Below are 19,562 nucleotides of genomic sequence, written 5' to 3' on the forward strand. Positions count from 1 at the left end.
ATACATTACACATACATGGTATAATCTTTAAAAAAAAAGAGATACAATAATAGGATATAATAAACAATTTTTTTCACCCCTACAGTTTCCTTTTACAAGGAAACATAAAATACGTAATTATAAGGTTTGTTCCAGCACAAGTTACGACTATCATTGAATAGAGGGAACATGGAACGGGAAAACTGGGCTTGCGCCTACTTGAGTTCATCGTTACGTCTTTTCGATTTTTCATTTATTCCTTTATTTAATTAGTATAAAATAGAATGTTATTTAACATTCTTTGATTATATTTATTCGATGTAACATTTAGTGGTTCTAAAATGCTTATGAAGTGATGAGTATAGTGGTTGACAATTTTATGAATTCCATCATATTAATTTATCTTACGGTTTAAAGATAATGCATATTTTAATTCTACTCTCGTACTCTCTTCTCATCTTGGTTATGAATGAGTTATCTCAGAGGTGGTTTTCCTTACTAGAGGTCAGCAATTGTGTGTCCTTCATAATACAATGAACAAAGATTTTTCTTTTAAGAATATTGTCAAAAAGTTTATATTTTAAAAATTTATTGAAAAGAATGTAAATGGATATATTAAATTCGTTACATTCTGTACAATAAATTTCTATTTGCCTATACATTTAATTTCATTTTAATATTGATGACAATAGTTTGGAAACTGATTTATTCTACTTTGAATAACTAATAACAATGTAATAAAACTCGCAAGAGCTTTGGAATAATTCTAATATAGTGTTATTACAGTACTATTTTATATACCCTATTACTATATAGTAGTAGTATTATTCCAAAACTTTTGTGAGGTAGTTTTAATGCACAGTTATGAGTTATTCAATGTAGAATACACCAGTGTTTCCAAACAACTGTCATCTATATTAGAACAATGAAATCTCGAAACGTTGACAAAACATAGTTGTTCCTTATTAACTGAAGTTCAAAATTAAAAAAAAAAATAATAAAAGTGTATGTATAGTTATACTGTATCTAATTTCGAAGGAAAGAAGCTTGTTCGATTCACGTTAACTTAAAACCTTGATTTAGTCCCTCCAACTAAAAATGACCTTGAGGGTTGACCTTGTCCCTGACTTCTTATAATTTTTTTTTATTCATTTTTATGACGTTTTTTATAATAGAAATATTTTCTTGGGAATATTAAATTCATTTAAATACGATTATAGTTGTAATAATACCATTTAAATGCGTTCATGTTTAGGACGTTTACAACGAATGCATTGTTATTTATGGAACGTTTCGGTTTCATTAAAATAACTTAATAAATAATTATTTTTTACATTGTAAATATTTTTTTATACTGGTCTGGCTGCACTTCAATCTTTCAAGAATTCCTAAATTTAAAAAAAATATAAGAAATAAAATATAAAGAAATGCATACGTTGTAAGATTATATAATTTGCATGTGAGCCTAAACATAGTGACAACACAATTTTTTAAAAAAATTTTGTTAAGTAAAACATCAGTAATAATTCAATTGTACAGACAATTAATTGCATATAAATTATTACTGAAAATTGTTTTGTAATTAAAATTCATAAAAAAAAATTTAATAACTTTTCGAATGTGATTTACAGCCTACATTTGAAGAGCTCCTTCTGAAAAAGGTTATGATTAACGTTACTTGAAACATTGCAGGTCTAAGAAAAAAAAAACATCTAACTTTTGACAAAATTAATATATTTTCAGCTTAGGCCAACGAGAACCTTTGCTAAGGATTAAGGACTGATTCCATTGCACTCATCAGATTAGGTCAGAAACAATTATTTTTAGACTGAAAAATTGTTGTGTGAAATTCTGTAGTTTTTACTTTTTTAGAGGGAGCCATCTAGCTATTGAAGTAGGCTCGTATTTATGTGGGCGTTGCTTCTAGGTGTCTTAACATTTATTGTGGTGAGGCTGACTAGAGCGAAAGTGGGCCATCCACAAGCAAATTTGTGTTATAGTTATCATAATATTGGCATTTTAGGATGGTATTTAAATGATAGCTATAACTTTAACTTTATTATATAAGAGAAATTAAGAGAATTAATTTAGCTTGGTTTGAAAAGACCTCCTTTCGATCATAGATTAAAATATGTCAAAGCAAAATTGTACAATTTGAAGGGTAAATTATTTTTAAGACTTGCTTCCTGGAAAAATCGATATTTAGAGGTAAAATTTGAGGGACATTATTATTCGGATATTAAACATATTCTATTATAAAGAGATAAGCTGAAACAACATAAAATCGGTGGTTTAGATATGTTTAGTATAATAAAACATTAAAAACATGATTACTTTGAGTAAGCTAAGTAAAAATGTTTAGGTAAAAGTTTATTGAATAATAAGAAGCAATGAGCAGATCGGCGGCTAGTGAAATTTAACTCTTTCAGTTTGTTGTTACTAACAGTTCAGCTGGATATTTGGGTTTAATGACTGACGAATCGCAGATGTTTCAACGGCAGATTTAGATAGAAACACAGACTATCTAAATACATAAAAAAAAGCTTATTAAGGATTGGATTTAACCTTGAAAACGGATGAATTAAGGATTTGGATTGCTTCAAGCAAATTACCACTGTATTTTTTTCTGATGCTGTGTCCTTGGAAAAACATTGTTACTTAACTACAGTGTTGTGGTTTGCAAATGTTAAGGACTTTGAATTAAGCTTATACAGTTGATTTATCTAGTTTGCGAGGGTAAAAATTTGTCTGTATTGTTTGAAATATTTTAATTGCGGCTCACTTATTATATTGGATTGTTAGATTGATATTTAGCTTGTGACATTTTGTCTGCCGAAGGGAATTACAATAATCTTACTTGGCAAGACTATTGGTAGCTAACACTGTTCCTACATCCTCTCATTCTTTATTGTCTTCATCGACACTTACCTTGATTTCTGTGATGTCTCCGTTAAGGCTATTGTCCCCTACACCTGACTTCTTCACTAATAAGGACAGTTCATGACACTCTCCCGCTCCGGTGACGACCCTGACTCCCAGCCTGGTCATATCACTTGTATAGTTATCCGTCACATCATGGTCTACGCCGAAGACAGACAACTCGTTGAGCGGTCCCAACTTCGTAGTCAGGACCTCTTGCAAGACCTCCTCACAGACGTTCACTCTCATCGCGCCTCCAGGACACTGCTTGTGCGCGTCCCCTCTCTGGCCCACCACTCCCCCCTCCTAGTTTCGCTAAGCGTTATCCTGGTGTGTCTGTTGAGTAACTAAAGTTGGGTCACCGACTCTTCCCTATTTGTTGGCGGTGTTTTTCCATAAAGCCCACTAACCCCAAACAATATATGTGTTTATGCTCTGTTATTATTGGTATCGTTCTGTGTTAAAGATATTAGCAACAAGAGTTTAATCCAAAATTCAAAGCTTTTGGTTGACCATTAATTATATATAGACGCTCGTCGTCATAAAAATTATGATTTTAATTTATGCTAATATTAATTTCTTCTTATATACATTTAAAAATGCATATAAGTATGTATTTTACTGGTCGCTCTAATGACAATACAGACAATGTTTTCTGTCAAAGATTTAGTTCTGGCATATCCTAATAATAATTTATAAATTAGTGCTAATTTTCATTATTAATAAATTTCCTCATAAAAATACATACAAATGCTATTATTTATCAGTTTGGTGGTTTATTAATGGTAAATGTAACCTTTTTTTTTAATCCCAACTTGGTGCAACCGATAGCAATAACAAATCTTGGAAATCAAGGCCACTAGATTCCAAATTATTCATCATCAAAGAATTTAGGACGAAACAGACACTTTTACATAATGTGATTTGCTGTGTCACTATAAAATAATAATTCTTTTTTCCTCATACACATAACATATCATTTATTATATTATACACTTCTTCAACTAATAGTTATGAGTCGCTTTAGTATAAAAAAAAAAAAAAAAGATCTGTTCTCTACTTTAATATGGTCTATTTAATTTTTTTTTAAATCTTAATTCTGCTATCAATGTCCAATGTATAAATATCATTTGTAAACTGCTTAGTGAAAATTCCTTTTTTTTTTTTTTTTTTTTCTCAAAACGTTTTTTTTATTTAAAATGATTCTACGAATTTTGCTCGAATTCAGTTCTTAAATATTAAACTAAATTACATTGTCCACCACTCAGTCTTTCCAAAGCAATCTTGGTCTTTCTCTCTCGGGTAACAAAAGTGCTCTCCCAGGTACAGCTTTTTATATAAACCTTTGAAACGTTCCTATTTTTGCTATTCCGGCAATGTCAGATTAATCAAAGAGATTGTTCCAACAGTAAAGATATTTAGGAGAAGAGTTGATTTTGATTGACTTTAATTACTTCATTTGTCAACTGATATGTACAACTGCCGCATAGAGTGTCCTGCGACAACTCGAACCTATTAGTACAAGAGCCCAAGAGGAGATAAAAGACAGTTATCTCACCCCACTTTTGGATTACTTTAATGAAAACTAGGTATAATTATTAGTCAAAATTGATGAGTCTGCCAAGTATAGGTAGGGAGAATAAAAAATGGTGGCTGTTTCAAAGCGATAAAAAAAAAAAATTCTTCATTCGGAGTAGGAACAACACAAGAAAACCTAAGAGAATGCCATTTAAATTTGCTAAAATATGAGCTCTAATAGAGTTATTTACGTTAAATAGTTTTCGAGATACAGCTTTTTAAAAAGCAACATTTCATAAAAATGTTGTATGGGACATACTAAAAGATCAGTAGTTAGTGAATTTATTTTGAAAAATTAATATCTCAAAAACCATTTGACGTACAGATGTCTATTAGCACTCAAATTAAAGCTAGTATAATGAGCTATAAAGTAGTTTATGGTGTTTATCTTAGTAGGAGTAATAGTTTTCATGAAATTTGCTAATATAAATTGATTTATAGTTGTTCAGCCAAATTTTCATTTGCCAAATTTATATTCATATGTGAATATCATAAAAACTACTACCCCTACGAAGATAAGTGTCATAAACTACTTCATAGTAAGTTAAATTTCCTTTATTTGAGTGTTGGCAGGTATATGTGCCTCTTACGGATCTAGAGATATATTTTATCAAAAATCCAACATTTTATACGAACAACTAGAAATTAACATTTTGTGAGTTTATTTTGTCAAATATCATAAAAACTACTACTCCTAGAAAGATAAACATAATTAACTATTTTGTAGTCAATTTAACTAGCTTTAATTTGAGCGCTGGCAGACATCAGTACGTCCAATGGTTTCTGAAATAAAGTTTTTCACAAATCAAATTTATTGTCCGAACAACTATAAATCAATTTATTTTAGCAAATATCATGAAAACTACTATTCCTACGAAGGTAAAGGTCATAAACTTATTTATAGTCCATTAAACTAGTTTTAATTTTAGTGCTAATAGACAACTGTACGTCACATAGTTCCTGAGATGTAGATTTCTCAAAATTAACTAACTACTAATCTTTCAATAGATTTTTAAGAAATTTTGCTTTTTAAAAAGCTATATCTCGAGAACTATTGGACGTAAATAGCTCTTTTAGGGCTAATATTTCAGCAAATTTACTCTTCTTTAAATAATGTTCTCTTAGATTTTCTATTTCTATTGGTAGTTTTTAAGATATAGAGCTATAAATGAAAAATCAATGTTTTTTTAAGGTTTTGAAACAGTCGCCATTTTTTAATCCCGCTACCTATACTTGGCAGACTCATCAATTTTGACTAGTAATTATACATAGTTCTTATTGAAGTAATCAAAAATTGGGGTGAGATAACTGCCTTTTTTTCTTCCCGGCTCTTGTACTATACCTATCTCTAACTCTTAAGTCAAAACGATAATATCATAACATCTATCTTTCATGTAAAATATAGGCTAGTTGAGTAAGGTGGGGGAGGGGAAGCTTGGACTGAGGGGAAAGGGGTGAACTAAGGAGTGTGAAGTTTGAAGCTTTCTAGACCATTATAAGATTCCAAGAATTAGAAATAAATAGCTCAAGATCAGTGACAAGTTCTCAAGGTGTATATTATTAGATTCCAATTCTGAGGTGGTCGTAAACTAGAATTGTGTAGCTAATGCAGATTTGAACGGGAAGACCATTCCCTTCAAGTTACATTTCTCAGGTAGGAAGAAAAATGCAGGATGTACCCTTTTTAAAAAAAGCATGACAGGGGCATACATATCACAAAGGAACTTATACTAGCAATAGATTTGTCCCTAAATTTTGTGATGTAATGTATTAACTATTTATTTATACATTTATATTATTTAAAAAATCAATTTATAAAGTCACAAGCTATGAAACGATAACTCAGTGACTGGACCTCTTTTTACGCGGTTTGTGCTTTGAACTGCAAATGGTTCATAACATTTGATTACATTATTTAACGTATACAAAACAATTGTTGGCACATTTGCTGCCAAAAAAAACTTTTAGTGAAAAATACAACTATTTCAGTATAGGTATTCTCAAGACGGTTGTTTTAGTTGATTCATCCGGGAGACGATCTTTTTTTTTATGTTCGTCTTGATTTAATCACAAAAGTTCTCATTTTTTTTTTTGTTATTTTTTTCAATATTTTTGAAATTTTAATATTTCAAGGAATTTCCTTCTGCAAAAACATCCTCTTGTTTAATCCATTTAGAAATGATTTCGTATGCATAGTATATTCTTTAGGAACCTTTATTCTTTAATCTTTTCTGCCAGCCGTACATATATTATTTTTTTGTTTTGTGTTGCCTACATAAAACAAATCCTTTTTGTTCTTTTCCCTATGTTTTAAGTTTTTAGCTACGGCTTCTCAACAGAGTCACCTGTTTGAATTAGTTGTTTACAATTGTTTTGTTATTTTATCTTAAATACCTAAATTTCAATTTAAAATATTTCCTTAGTAAAAACTCGATTCTAGCAGCAGTAAAGTTCTAATAATACATTAGTTAGATCAACATTCCAATAATTGACTACTAATAGGTATCTACTATCAAATATAAAATTTTAAAAACAGTTCACTAGGAATTATTCTATGGAAGGAATATTTATATCAATATTTTTGGGAATAAGAGAGCACATGAAAGACACTGTGGATAAAATAATTATTATAAAAAAAAAAGTTATACAAAAAAAATTACTATTATTTGTATTTCGTTGAAATATTTTAATTTAATTTTTACACACTGAATAGAAAGTGGTATGTATCTTTAATAATATATTGAATGCTTATTATCGGATAAAAAAAAAATAGTAGTACATTTTTTAAATTAGAGTAAATTTGTTAAAATGTGAGCCCTGATAGAGGACTTTAATATGGGAAATTTATTATGATCAGTAGTTTCTTTTTCAAATAACAAGAGAACATCATTCTGTCAATATATTTTGGCAAATATGGAAACAAAAAATTCTACGAAGATAATCATTATAAATTTACTTTATGCTGAATTTAACTAGCCTCAACTTAAATGCTGATAGATATCTGAATGTCCAACAGTTTCTAAGACATAGTTTTTCAAATTGTAAATTTTATTTTTCCAAATTAGGAGATATCAAGATTTTGTGAAAATAGTTTGGCAAATATCATGGAAATTGGATTTACTGCAAAGATAATCATCAAAGTTATGGAACATTTAACTGTGTTAAAGTGGATTCCTTAAAGACATCAGTACACCTAATATTTCTTGAGATAAATTGCCGAATCATTTTCATTTCTTACTCACATTGGCATCAACAGGTTCTAATGAATGATATATTTGTCAGCTTGTTCAACAATTTCAATAAATGTTTATAATGTATTTGTTTAATTATGTTAACTTTTTTATATTAGTGCAAAAACCTAAGTGCCACTAACATTACTAAATTCTTTTAACTTCCTGAAGACCATTAAGATGGGTCCTAACATAAACTGCTAAATAATTATAACAATCAATCTTGATTGAGGCTCACACATTTCTACTACATATTAAATAAAAATATATTATTAGCTGAATGCCATCGATGTAAATCTGTGGTTTCAACAAAAAATTTAATTCTTACCATATTTCCAATACTTGGGATATTGGAACCAAAAATAGAGTCTTCTATTTGTTTACTTTGGCTAAATAAGCCATGATTGTGTTTGAAAATTACATATGACCCCAATTATCCAAGAAATGAATGTATATCAAACTATTTTTTCCCATACCTTACAGGCTTAACATAAATAGCAATTAAAGCAGTTGGTAAGATATGGACACTGCAGCCAATTTTGTAAGTTTCCAATCTTCCCTAATTAAAATGGCTAATGGATTTATTTCTCTGGACCATAAGAAAAAAATGAATAGTAAGCAACTATGGTAGAAATCCCAGGCCCAACCACTACAAATGGGTTGTTCACGAGTGTTCTCTCAACTATTGAGGCTTTTTTTCTTACAAAAGTTTTAATTTTAAATTGTTGTTATATCAGTTTAACTCAAAAATCATTATTCTATTTATTTTTTACTACCAATATATTAGTAATATTTTACATAACTTGAATATTCTTGAAAAATGGGACTTGTATTTGTTGAAAAAAGAAGTTGCAAATTAAATTTTTGGCCTGGATTTTAAAGTATTTCACTTTATTCTATGTTTTAAACTTGATTTTAATATCATTGATAACCTATATATATATATATATTGTAATATGCTCTTTTTGAGTAAATAGTATATTTTGATGTATAAAGCGTTTTTAATATGTTTTATTTTATGTATCATTTTAAGATTGTTAATTTGTTTTGTTTATCCAAAAAGCAAGCTAACCAATTTTTATTGTTTATAACTTTGTGATTCAAAACAAAACCAAGATGGCGGTACGTATTCTTCAGTCAACAAGTCCGTTGAATCAAGCCCATGTTGAGCAGATTCAAATATCATACAAACTATTTTAACTCTTCCCATCATAATTGAAAATACAGCAAATTTAAGAAAAAATAGAAGTCAAGAAATAGTGTTAAAGAATAATATTCAGAAAGTAAATCATTTGCAAAAATCCCTAACTGTTGTGCGACAATCGATGTTTACATGTAACATCGAGGCAGGTTTTCGTTTTGGAGATTCATTCGTTGTTTGGGCGCAGAGGTGAAAGGATGTCTCCAGGGTGAGGAGGTCCTCATGAATTTCTGTGCAGCAAGAGTAGGAAGCCATTTTGGATGATAGGACAGAACAATAGAAAAAAGAAGATACCAAGAATCATCAAAAGAAGATTGTGAACTTGGTTAGTTTTGCTATACATAAAAATAGATTCATGTATAAAATAGATATTAATTTAATTAAGAGAAATTATTGTAAGTGTCTGTATTCTGATTGCCTAGCAACAACACGCCCTGAGATTAAGAGTTTTTTCTTTTTATATAATAAAATTCAATTATCTATTTAGTATTAAAGTTCTTAATTTGAACCCAAATTATCTTTTATATTTGAAAAAAGTTTAAAAACTATCAAAATTCCTTTTTTATTTTATTTTAAATAATTTTAAATTATTACAATATATATATATTTTGTTTTTATGATTAGAACATTATTCTATTTTTCTTTTATTAAACTGGAGGAATCACATACTCATATGCACAAATGGTATTATTACCAATAATACTGTATGTTATAATTTTTTGTTACTATATCTTGTAAGCCTTACCTTTAATTCAATATCATACATTCCTATGTTTCTACAACCTACACCTTTTGATCCTGACAGCTCCTCCTTCAGGATGAAATGTCTTGTTTGCCATACACCCTCTTGGAGAACCTGGATCTGCACCCTCTTAAGAGTACTGGTATGGTTCTCTCCCTCAGCTACTGCTGGTTGAGAATGCTGTATCTTCACTTCTGAATTTAGTAGCTGAATCAAGGTGTTCTCTGAATTGAAGTCTACTTTATTGTTTTCACCTGATTAATAAAAAATAAATGGATAGAGAATATGATTATTTATGGTATTGGTAATGAAATCAGATTAAAGTTATATTTAAAACTGTCTAAATTATTTTTATTTTTCTGTAGTTGTTTCAAATTTGTTGTAGTCAGAAGAAATTCATTAGGATAGTGGAGATGCTTATTCACTCTATTTGATATTGTATTTAATTTTTTTGTTCTGTCTTGGACTAAGTTTATTGAGGAGAATAAAAAAATTTAAAAAAACACATGAATCCTTCTCCCAACGAAGTGTAGCATTGCAATTTGGAAGCACAGGCAAGTTTGGTATTTGATGTATGTTTACACTGATAATTTGATGAAATTAGGAACAAATGTTTCTTATAAAATATTCTAGTGACTTCTTGAGGTTAATACCCTTCCATTGGTGACAGAGTTTTAATTTTCACATTGGAATGATTAGGTTACTTTTAGGATGACAATCAAAGACAGATTGGTTGTTTTTAATTTAACCAGATACTTGGTTTCTACTTAGATAATGATAATTCCTGATGTGCGCATCAGTATGCTTTTATAGGAAGGGATAATTCAGAAAAAAAAAACAGTTGTATGTTTTAAGACTATGTTCTAACTCAAGCTTCTAGTGCTCACTATGTTTTTTTTATAAAAAGTCATTACTTTCCTTATAAAAAATTTGGATAAGTTCATTCATTTAAGAATTTTTTTTTTAAATACTTGGATTACTTAAAAAATATTAATTGTTTTTATTTATTAAGGTTTAAAATTGCTATTTTTAAAATGTTTTCTTCACTTTGAATTACTACAATAGTATCTAAGGATGCTGTATTTCATCTAGTTAGGTTGTGAGCCAGTAACGAATAACATCCACTTTTTTAAATTCTTGAACAATAGAATAACTGAAAAAAATTACAATTTGTACTTTAATCATATTTAGCTAAGATTCTTACAAATCAGAAATTTATTATTAAACATGATTTACTTAATCTACATCAACATTCTTTTGGAATATAAATTTCAGTTCTTTGCAGTATAATGAGTTTTAAAGTTTCTTTGTTACAAATTGGCATTGAGTAATTAGCATTTCACTAATATGTCTTTTATGCTCCTCTAAGTCTATTGCATTAACTGAAGAGCATATACCATTCATAAATACCCATTTATCTTTAAAGATTAGATGTCAGAGGATCATATCTAAATTCAAAATAGATTAAAGTGACCTATTTTATGGCCCTAGATAATTGTTATTATCATAATAACATCCATATATTTATGATAATAAATATACATTCTTATACCATTACAAGAATCAAAATCATGTTATAATACTGTATATAGAACATACTGTAAGATTGAACAATATATTGAATCAATTGAAAATAGTTTCATTTCTCTAGAAAGATTCTAGTGAATATTTCTTTGGGCAATATTGATTCAGTTCTTCTAGTTGAGCAGGAAATTTCATATTACCATCTCTAAACAGAGTAAAAAAAGAAACAGATCATTTTAAAGGTATTGAATCATTCATTTAAAAACGTATTAAGGTGTTTAAAAGTTTACCATCTTTTTGGAATGTAAGAAGTAAAGATTGCAGCAACAAAATTTTAAAAAATGTTTGTTACATAAATATAGAGAAAAGTATCTGGATGTTGTTAAGGTGCAGTTACTTAAAAAGTTTAATTTTTTGTGCACTAATTACAAAAAGAATCGAAGCAAGTAAAGAATTTTGATCTTATTGGGAAACGATATAGTCTTCTATAGATGAGCCCAACAACATTGTTCCATTTACTGATGATAATATTAATTGTCTAGGGACTATGCATTAGGTTTTAAAAGATTAAGTATTTAAAATTAAAAATTAGTTACAAATAAATTAAATATATAAAATAAAATGATAAATATATAAAGTATATATTTATCTATAATAGTATTATGGATTAATATTATTGACTTATATTGAAATTTTTATAATATTAAGAAGTTCCTATGTAAGAATTATATATAATATATTTTTCATTTATAATTCATGTTTCATTTTATGTGAAAGAAAACATTAGAAATATGACATATTCAATTTCCAAAATTCAATGGATTAATTAATACTGTGATGTTTTATGAATAATAATTAATGAAAGTTCAATCAAATAAGGTTCTTACCCATGTTTTGGTGCTGTTGATCCTCTGCCATATCTCTCACTGATAATTGTGTGCAGGAGGGGACATAGTTTACACTAATGACTCCACAATTGTGATTGTGTAATGCATCATAAATCTCCAGGTGTGTAAGAAAAATATTTGAAGGTGATGAAAATAAAACAATTTTAAAATTAAAGAAATCAAAAAACGATGATGAATCTATTTTTTTGATAATTCTTATCTATGTTGACTCATTTTTAGTTGTATGCATTTATTGAACAATCTGTTTAACCAAAAACTGAAAAGATCCATAACATTAATAATTTTAGTCTTTCATTAAAAAATGAATTTGACAACTTCTGTTTCCAGAACTTCAAGGAACTTAGATGTTTTATAGATATCTTTCAATGCTCAAATTGAGTATTTTTTCACTGATAAATTTTATGTTTTCTTTGGGTTGTAATATTTAAAAATTTAGTGGATGATTAAAAAATTTATTATAGACTTAGTGGCATCAAAATTAGTATTTCTTATTTCTGAATAAATGCTTAAAATTTGTTCTCCTTTAAAATTAAGTATGCAGTTATTATAATTATTTTTAAGAATTCCTTTAATATATAATATAATTTATTAAATCCTGACTTCTGATATATAAACACCAATATATAAGTTTTTTAATATTTATATGACTTAGTTATCCAACCAAGTAAAAACTAAATAAATCTATAGACATATATATATACGCACATAGAGTTTGTTTCCTTTTGTGCATGTTCAGGTGAGTCTCCACATGTGTCCCATGTTTATAAATAAATCTACGATAAGACAACTTTGATTTCAATTAATGATTAAATATTAGCGGAAACCTTAAAATGATAATTTGATTACTCTTGGGTGACTGGCTGCTAAACTATGCTTATAGAAAATATGGCTCATAGATGTCTGTGTCTGGAGGAAGATGAGAGTATAATTATTTATCTTTTTTTTTTAAATATGAAATCGTATAGTAAAAAAATAATTTAGTAACAAAATCTTCTAAGCTATATTTTATCATTTATTTACAATTTATGACCTTTATTTATAATACAATGTACCTTCTCTGGCTAGAATAGGTTGGTAACCTTTAGGATAATACATCTTTCTAACCCTAAGTTGGAGATATAAGGACTTAAAATGAAATGATAAGGTTCAATCTAGTCGACTTGTTAAGATAACTGAGCAAAGGAGTAGTTGAAAGGATTTAAGGTAAATTAAAGATATAAATTACTTGGAATAAGTGCAGAATACTCATCTCAAAAACTTACAATAATTATTACATAAACTAGAATTTTTAAAGTATTTATTAAAATTCTATATTACAAATGTTTAAATTTTTATAACTTAATTGAAACAAAACTTCAAAATCAAAATGGGCAACAGACTCCAAGAAACCTGGAAGACAAAATTACATAGATTAATTTCATATTTTAATAAAATAATCAGTGCCCTCACTAATATGTTTTTCAAACTCACCTTGGTTCAATATGACATTTGTATGGAAGATAATCTTGTAAGTTATTAGCAAATGAATCCAGTGAGCAGAATATAAAATGACGACAAGGGTTACCATTACTGCATCTTGTTGTCGAAACATCAGTCTATAAATGTGTAAAAAGTTAAAATTATAGATAACTATTTTTTAATTATAGATGAAGCTTTAATATATTCATAGCAGTAATAAATTACAAACAGAAATTGCTTATTTATTAGTGTTTGAATCTTTTATTAATTTTGATTTATATAATTTTATACTTTACAATACAGATATTACCAACAATCAAACAAGATTGCACATTTATAATTTTTCAGTTCTTTTTATTTTTCTAAATATTTTAAAATAAAACTATAATATGGGAAAGTTGTTAATATCTATATCACTCAGATGGACCTAATTTTAAAAGTCATTATTCATTTTAACTAATTATAGGGAAGAAAACCATAAGTAAAAATAAAAACATAAGTAGACTAGTAAAACAATTGATTTAATTGAAAAATAGATCAATTTGTCTGACAAAATTGTTTTAATTTGTCTAAGAAAAAGTTTAATTTGTCTAAAAAATGGTTACATTGATTTGATAAGGATATATTTGAATTTGAATTATCAAACCTTCAGAAAAGTTAAAATAAAAATTATTTCAATAATGAGAACTTCCAGAAAAATGAAAAAATATTATATTCCATCAATGCTATTAGTGCAAATTACTAAATAAGTAAATTTAAAATTCCTGTAGAGAACTTAATCATACTATTCTACTGCTACTCATTCTATTACAAACTCTTTTTGTAATAAATGCTAAAAATTAATTCAATCAAATATATTTGTTTTTAACTTGGTAAAGTTTATATTTGATAAAAATATAATTATAGTTTATATTTGATACAAGTAAAAAAAATCTATTTGATTAAAATATGAAGAGATCTTTAATAAAACTGACCTCATTCAAAGCGATAACATCATTTCTGTCTACTTCAGGTGGAGGCTGGAGGAAAAGACCATCATCAGATATTGTCTGGTTGAGCCATGTCACGTTTGTATACGAAATAAGAGAACCATTGCTATCCTCATGAGTACTGGATTCTATGAAAATCAGAAAACATAATTTATGATCTGTAAGTTAATAGATAGAACAAAAGAACATAATTTATGTAATTACCAAAATTTTCGGTCATTGCAGGCATTGCGGTTGAGTAAAAATGTTGTTGAACCCTTGTTGGAACCTGACCCCCTACTATCATTGGTGCAAAGGGCATAGGAGCCATAGCAGAGGCCGGCATACCAGGTGCACCTACTGAAAAAAGGTGTTTACTAAGTTAAAAAAAAGTTATCCTTGGTTTGTGAATTCTGAAAGCTTTTAAAATTTGTAATTTTATCACCAAATATTTTTTATATTTTACATGATTTGAAAGCTGCAAGATTAAAGTTATAATTTATAAGATTATTTAAAAAAAAAATAAAAAATTGAACCAAGGAGAACATTTTTGAAACATAATTTTTGTCAAGTCCTAAATTTCTTTCCATCAAATAAAAGTTTATTTCATATTAATTTTAGTAATTTGTAATATTATATTCATTTCTTTAAACTCATTTTGAATATATTAGTAAACTTCTGTTAGTGTAATAATAACAATTTAAGAAGGCTGGATAGCAAAAAAAAATTATATTTATTTTCTTTTGAGTTTCCGTAGGGAATTATGAAGCTCAATATTTTTTTACTCTCTGGGGCTTCCGATTTAGCTTGATGTATTCTACAGTCAGAAATACTTTTTAGGATCTATAGGTTTTTTTAAAAATAATAAAACTAATTGGGATTTGAATTATATGTTTTTCTCAATCTATGCATTCTTTCCCAAAAAATAAATATTTGAATTTAAAGAGTGTAATCACTTTTGATTGACTAATAAAATATGATAAGATCTAATGTGCCTTAAATTTTATGGACTATGAGAATTTTAGATTTTAGAAAGTTGACTCAAGTCGAAACACTCCTACGACCTAAGCAGCCTATGTCAATTATGTAGCTGGCCCTTAACTGAGTTGGGAGGAAAAGTTGATCATTGAACATGGCTGCTGACATAATTACCCACTTGTTTAATCTTTATTCAGGAAACAGTACTTCCTTACCAAGGGCTATATCCTAGATAGGATAGGTTTAATTATAATTAGGAAATCTATCAATTCCAGTTGGCACATGTTGATAATTTGACAATTAAACAGCCCCTTAATAAATATGGTCAAGTGATTTCATAATGGAGCTATGATACTATTCTGTTTTATTATAATACACTAACAATTGCAATACAATTTACTCAATGGATAAGGCACTGGATTCTCCAACTCCTGGTTCAAGTACTATAAATAATATTTTTCATAATTTGCAGAACAGATTTTATATGATTATTAAAATGGCATTACAAAATGTTGATTTAAACCCTTTATTATTAGCAGAAATAGGTGGTAAAAAAAATTGGAAATCAACATTTTTTATGTTGGTATTGACTCATATTACATTATCAAACATATTTTGTATAAATATAACTTAAAAACTTACTTGAAGAAAAGAATGATATTCCTGGTGACCCTGTTGGAAATATTTAATTTTGTTAACAATAGAGCAAAGGGGATGACAAAATGAATAATTAACTATAGTTTCATATAAAGTATGCTTATCTATCTCTAATGCTCTAAAAGTAAAACTTTTAAAATAATGACATTAATTGGAATTATAAATACAGAATTAATCTGATATGTGAGTTCAAAGAAAAATAATTATAGATCAAGATATTAATTAGCAAAAGCGCATTTTAGTAAAATGGTGACTATTAAATTACATTTCTGCTTTAAACATTTATTACTGACAACGGGATGAAAATAGTCTATAAAATATAAGTATTACATTTACCATTTTATTTCAGACTTCAGTAATATAAGCAAAACAAACAGGTGAATTGATGTTTATTAACAATTAGACTAAGAAAATAGTAGTAGCATTCATTACTGATAACATGTCCTATCTTTAACTATACAGTGATATCCAAGTTTTAGAATGCCAAAATGTCCGTTTTAATTTATTTGCAATAATTTACTTTTTGTAATAGAGGAAGAAATTAAAAAAAATTAATGTCTCCTCTAAATCTGAATTATTACATTTCAAGATATATAAAACTTAAAAATAAAATAAAATCTTAATCATCCATTCTCCTCAGTTTTTCCCAGAGAGGCTGATTTTTTTTTCAGATTTCCCACCAACATCACAGAATGATCCTCAAAACTTTTCATTACCATTCATTCATTTTTAAACTGATGGTTGACTAAAAATTTCACAAATCCATATGTTGGTCATTTATGAAGATGAAGAAAAAATAAAGTGTTTTGAAATCATGATCCCAAATCCGGTGTGTTTTGTGTGGGTCAATTATAAGTAGAAAAATATAATATAACTAGATTAATTATTTTATACTAAATTAAAACAAAATGTATCTTAATGTTAAATCACTAAATTTTACTAAAAATTATTTACCGGCTAGCATAGGTCCTGAAAATCCAGCTCCTGCTCCTGGAAAACTACCTCCTGCTCCAAATCCTTTAAAAAAAAAAAATAAATAAATAAAAAAGTAAATAAAATACATTCATTGATGAGGGTGTGAACTGCAAAACTCTCTACTTCCATTTCATGTCTAAAATGAAATGAAAAAATATATTATTAATTATATGTATCACTTTTGGAAAAACAAATTTGTACGTACTAATTTATAAATTGTTCAGGACGTGTAATTTAAATTTATAAAATAATTTACTGAAAACTGAAGTATTCTCTATCTTTATTAGTGAATTAATTCTATATTTTATCATTTATGTTTTTTTATATTGATTTTTCACCAAAATCATAACCTCTTTTTAAAACAGTTAATAGAGTAATAGCAAATGTGACATTGTTTTCCAAATTTTCATTATTTTTTAGGTACAAGAGTGATTCTGTCATCGTTGATCAAAATACAACTTTGATGTTCTTGTGGAGTAATTTGTTTACAATTAGAATAAAGAGCCAAAATATTTCTTATCTTAACCAAATATTAAGTGATCTGTTTGTTTATTTTCTTCCATTTAAAAATCAACAGTTTTTGCAGAGCTTTCTTCATCCAGTAACTGGAGTATAGCAAAAGGACTTACATCGCATAGTCAAAAAATGAAACTAAGAAGTTTAGCAGTTTACACCCTTATATGAATTGATATCTTTTATGTTATATGTATTTAGTTTGCAAAAATAGTTTATAAATTGCATGTTTTTCCTTTTAGTTAGTGGAACATTTCCAAATAAGAGGATATTTTAAATCTTAATATCAGCCATGCTTCATATACTTGAATTGTATTTTTTACTGCGGGGTAATACATATATTGCATAGAAAAAAATCACAGTTACCACTAATGTTTTGGAAAATATATTTGATTTGTATTGTACTAAATGTATTGGTTGTCTAAAATGTATGACTAAGAGAATCTTTAAACCAAAATAGAAGAAATTAATAAATTTCCACACAAAATATTAGTAATGAAAACAATATACTTTAAACAAAAATTGCATAATTAATGGAATTTCTGACAATTTAAAATTATTCATTATCATTTAATTTGAAAACTCATATCAATGATTGTTTTACTACATAATAAAATTTTGTAAAATGATTCAGTAATTTTTTTTTTTGCAACTATATTGAAGTATATAGTATTTTTAAAATGCAATTTTGTAAGGTATAATGACTTGATTAACATTATTTTCTTAATTTTATTTTTTACAAAAATCCAAATAAATTATTGGTACCAGCACTGAAGAAATAATGAGAGAAGGAAATAGGTTGGTGTAACATGATACCAGCAATACATGAGAGAGGACATAGGTAGGTGTAACATGATAATGGTATTACATGGGAGAGAACATAGATTGGTGTAACATTACAGTATTACATCAGGAGGACATATACCCAATCACATACATATAACCCTTCTACAGTATTTCACATGGCACAAATACTATACTGTGTGAATGATTTTCCATCACAAAGGTAGACAGTGGTAGAACATAATAAAATAAACTTTATGAACATGATTACAGTGACTGGAAAATTGTGAAAAAAAGCATCAATTTACAAGTATTTATTCCTGAAATAAAGACATACGGACAGTGAAAACCATAGCAGAAGCTCAAACTACAATATAACACAAATTCATACCAAACAAGGACAACACAGGATGCCTCTATTAACAAAGATAACAAATCTTACTTGGGTACTTTGCATATCCAACACTATTTGAGTATGTAGCATATTTAGGTGCTGAAATTATCCCTATAAAAAAACAATAATTTAATCAACGAATATACTTCAACATCTCAAATATTTAAATATCTTAATGTATTTGCAATAAACTGCTAATTCCATTCTTTTGATGTTATTTGAGATTTTTCATAAATTGAAAACATACACACACACATAAAAAAAGGCAATTTTCATAAAAAAAAAAGATTATAATAATAATAATAATGATTAAAGAAATAAATTGAAGAAAATGAAAAATCTTGTTTGTTCAAGAATTGCTGATTGTTATGAGTTTGCTATCTTATAAACTATAGAATAGAGGTTAATTGGCCTCTAGTTTTCAAGTCTCTAGCTCCTCCCCTCGAGTTGAAATTTCATGTTCTTGTTTCATTAAATAGGTATTTATTTCCTATCTCCTGGGAAGGGTTATTTAGATAGCTTGTTTTGTCAAATTAAGTTCATCAATCTCAATAGCTTCTTAATTCTTTAAATGTCTATGCTAACCTCTTTCATTGAAATATCATATTCCACAGGGACATAGAAATGAGGGAGAGGACAAAGGGTAACCTCCATTTGATTTTTTTCTTCTCTAAAATATTTTTGAGAGTTCAGAATATAATATAAATACCAATAATTATGCAATAAAAAGAGGGGAAAAAAACTTTGAGATTTTT

General features: G+C 27.6%; 2 protein-coding genes across 16 annotated transcripts in view; both read right to left on the reverse strand.

The window, feature by feature from the left end:
• The window catches only part of LOC106687459 (uncharacterized), a 49,050-nt gene extending 36,866 nt beyond the window's left edge, over positions 1–12,184 (reverse strand). Inside the window, exons 1-2 of one of the 2 annotated variants that reach the window (XM_014431359.3) lie at positions 12,061–12,184; positions 9,653–9,903 (exon numbers count right to left, since the gene is read on the reverse strand). In XM_014431359.3, the coding sequence (XP_014286845.1) occupies positions 9,653–9,903; positions 12,061–12,091 (282 nt within the window). In that variant the 5' untranslated portion in view covers positions 12,092–12,184. Of the gene's footprint in view, positions 1–2,907; positions 3,196–9,652; positions 9,904–12,060 lie in introns of those variants that run through there. The other variant, XM_014431360.3, reaches the window with a different exon arrangement.
• A 1,177-nt stretch (positions 12,185–13,361) lies between these two features.
• Positions 13,362–19,562, reverse strand: part of LOC106687456 (inter-alpha-trypsin inhibitor heavy chain H4) — a 34,543-nt gene continuing 28,342 nt past the window's right edge. For 2 of the 14 annotated variants that reach the window (XM_024360051.2, XM_024360050.2), the window contains exons 17-23: positions 18,856–18,918; positions 17,097–17,159; positions 16,128–16,157; positions 14,733–14,867; positions 14,514–14,656; positions 13,552–13,676; positions 13,362–13,470 (exon numbers count right to left, since the gene is read on the reverse strand). In XM_024360051.2, the coding sequence (XP_024215819.1) occupies positions 13,443–13,470; positions 13,552–13,676; positions 14,514–14,656; positions 14,733–14,867; positions 16,128–16,157; positions 17,097–17,159; positions 18,856–18,918 (587 nt within the window). In that variant the 3' untranslated portion in view covers positions 13,362–13,442. The remainder of the gene's footprint in view (positions 13,471–13,551; positions 13,677–14,513; positions 14,657–14,732; positions 14,868–16,127; positions 16,158–17,096; positions 17,160–18,855; positions 18,919–19,562) is intronic. The other 12 variants (XM_024360053.2, XM_067051991.1, XM_067051990.1 and 9 more) reach the window with 7 other exon arrangements.

The sequence above is a fragment of the Halyomorpha halys genome, unplaced genomic scaffold (assembly GCF_000696795.3).
Source record: "Halyomorpha halys isolate HHAL.00 unplaced genomic scaffold, Hhal_1.1 Scaffold965.1, whole genome shotgun sequence".
NCBI lineage: Eukaryota > Metazoa > Arthropoda > Insecta > Hemiptera > Pentatomidae > Halyomorpha > Halyomorpha halys.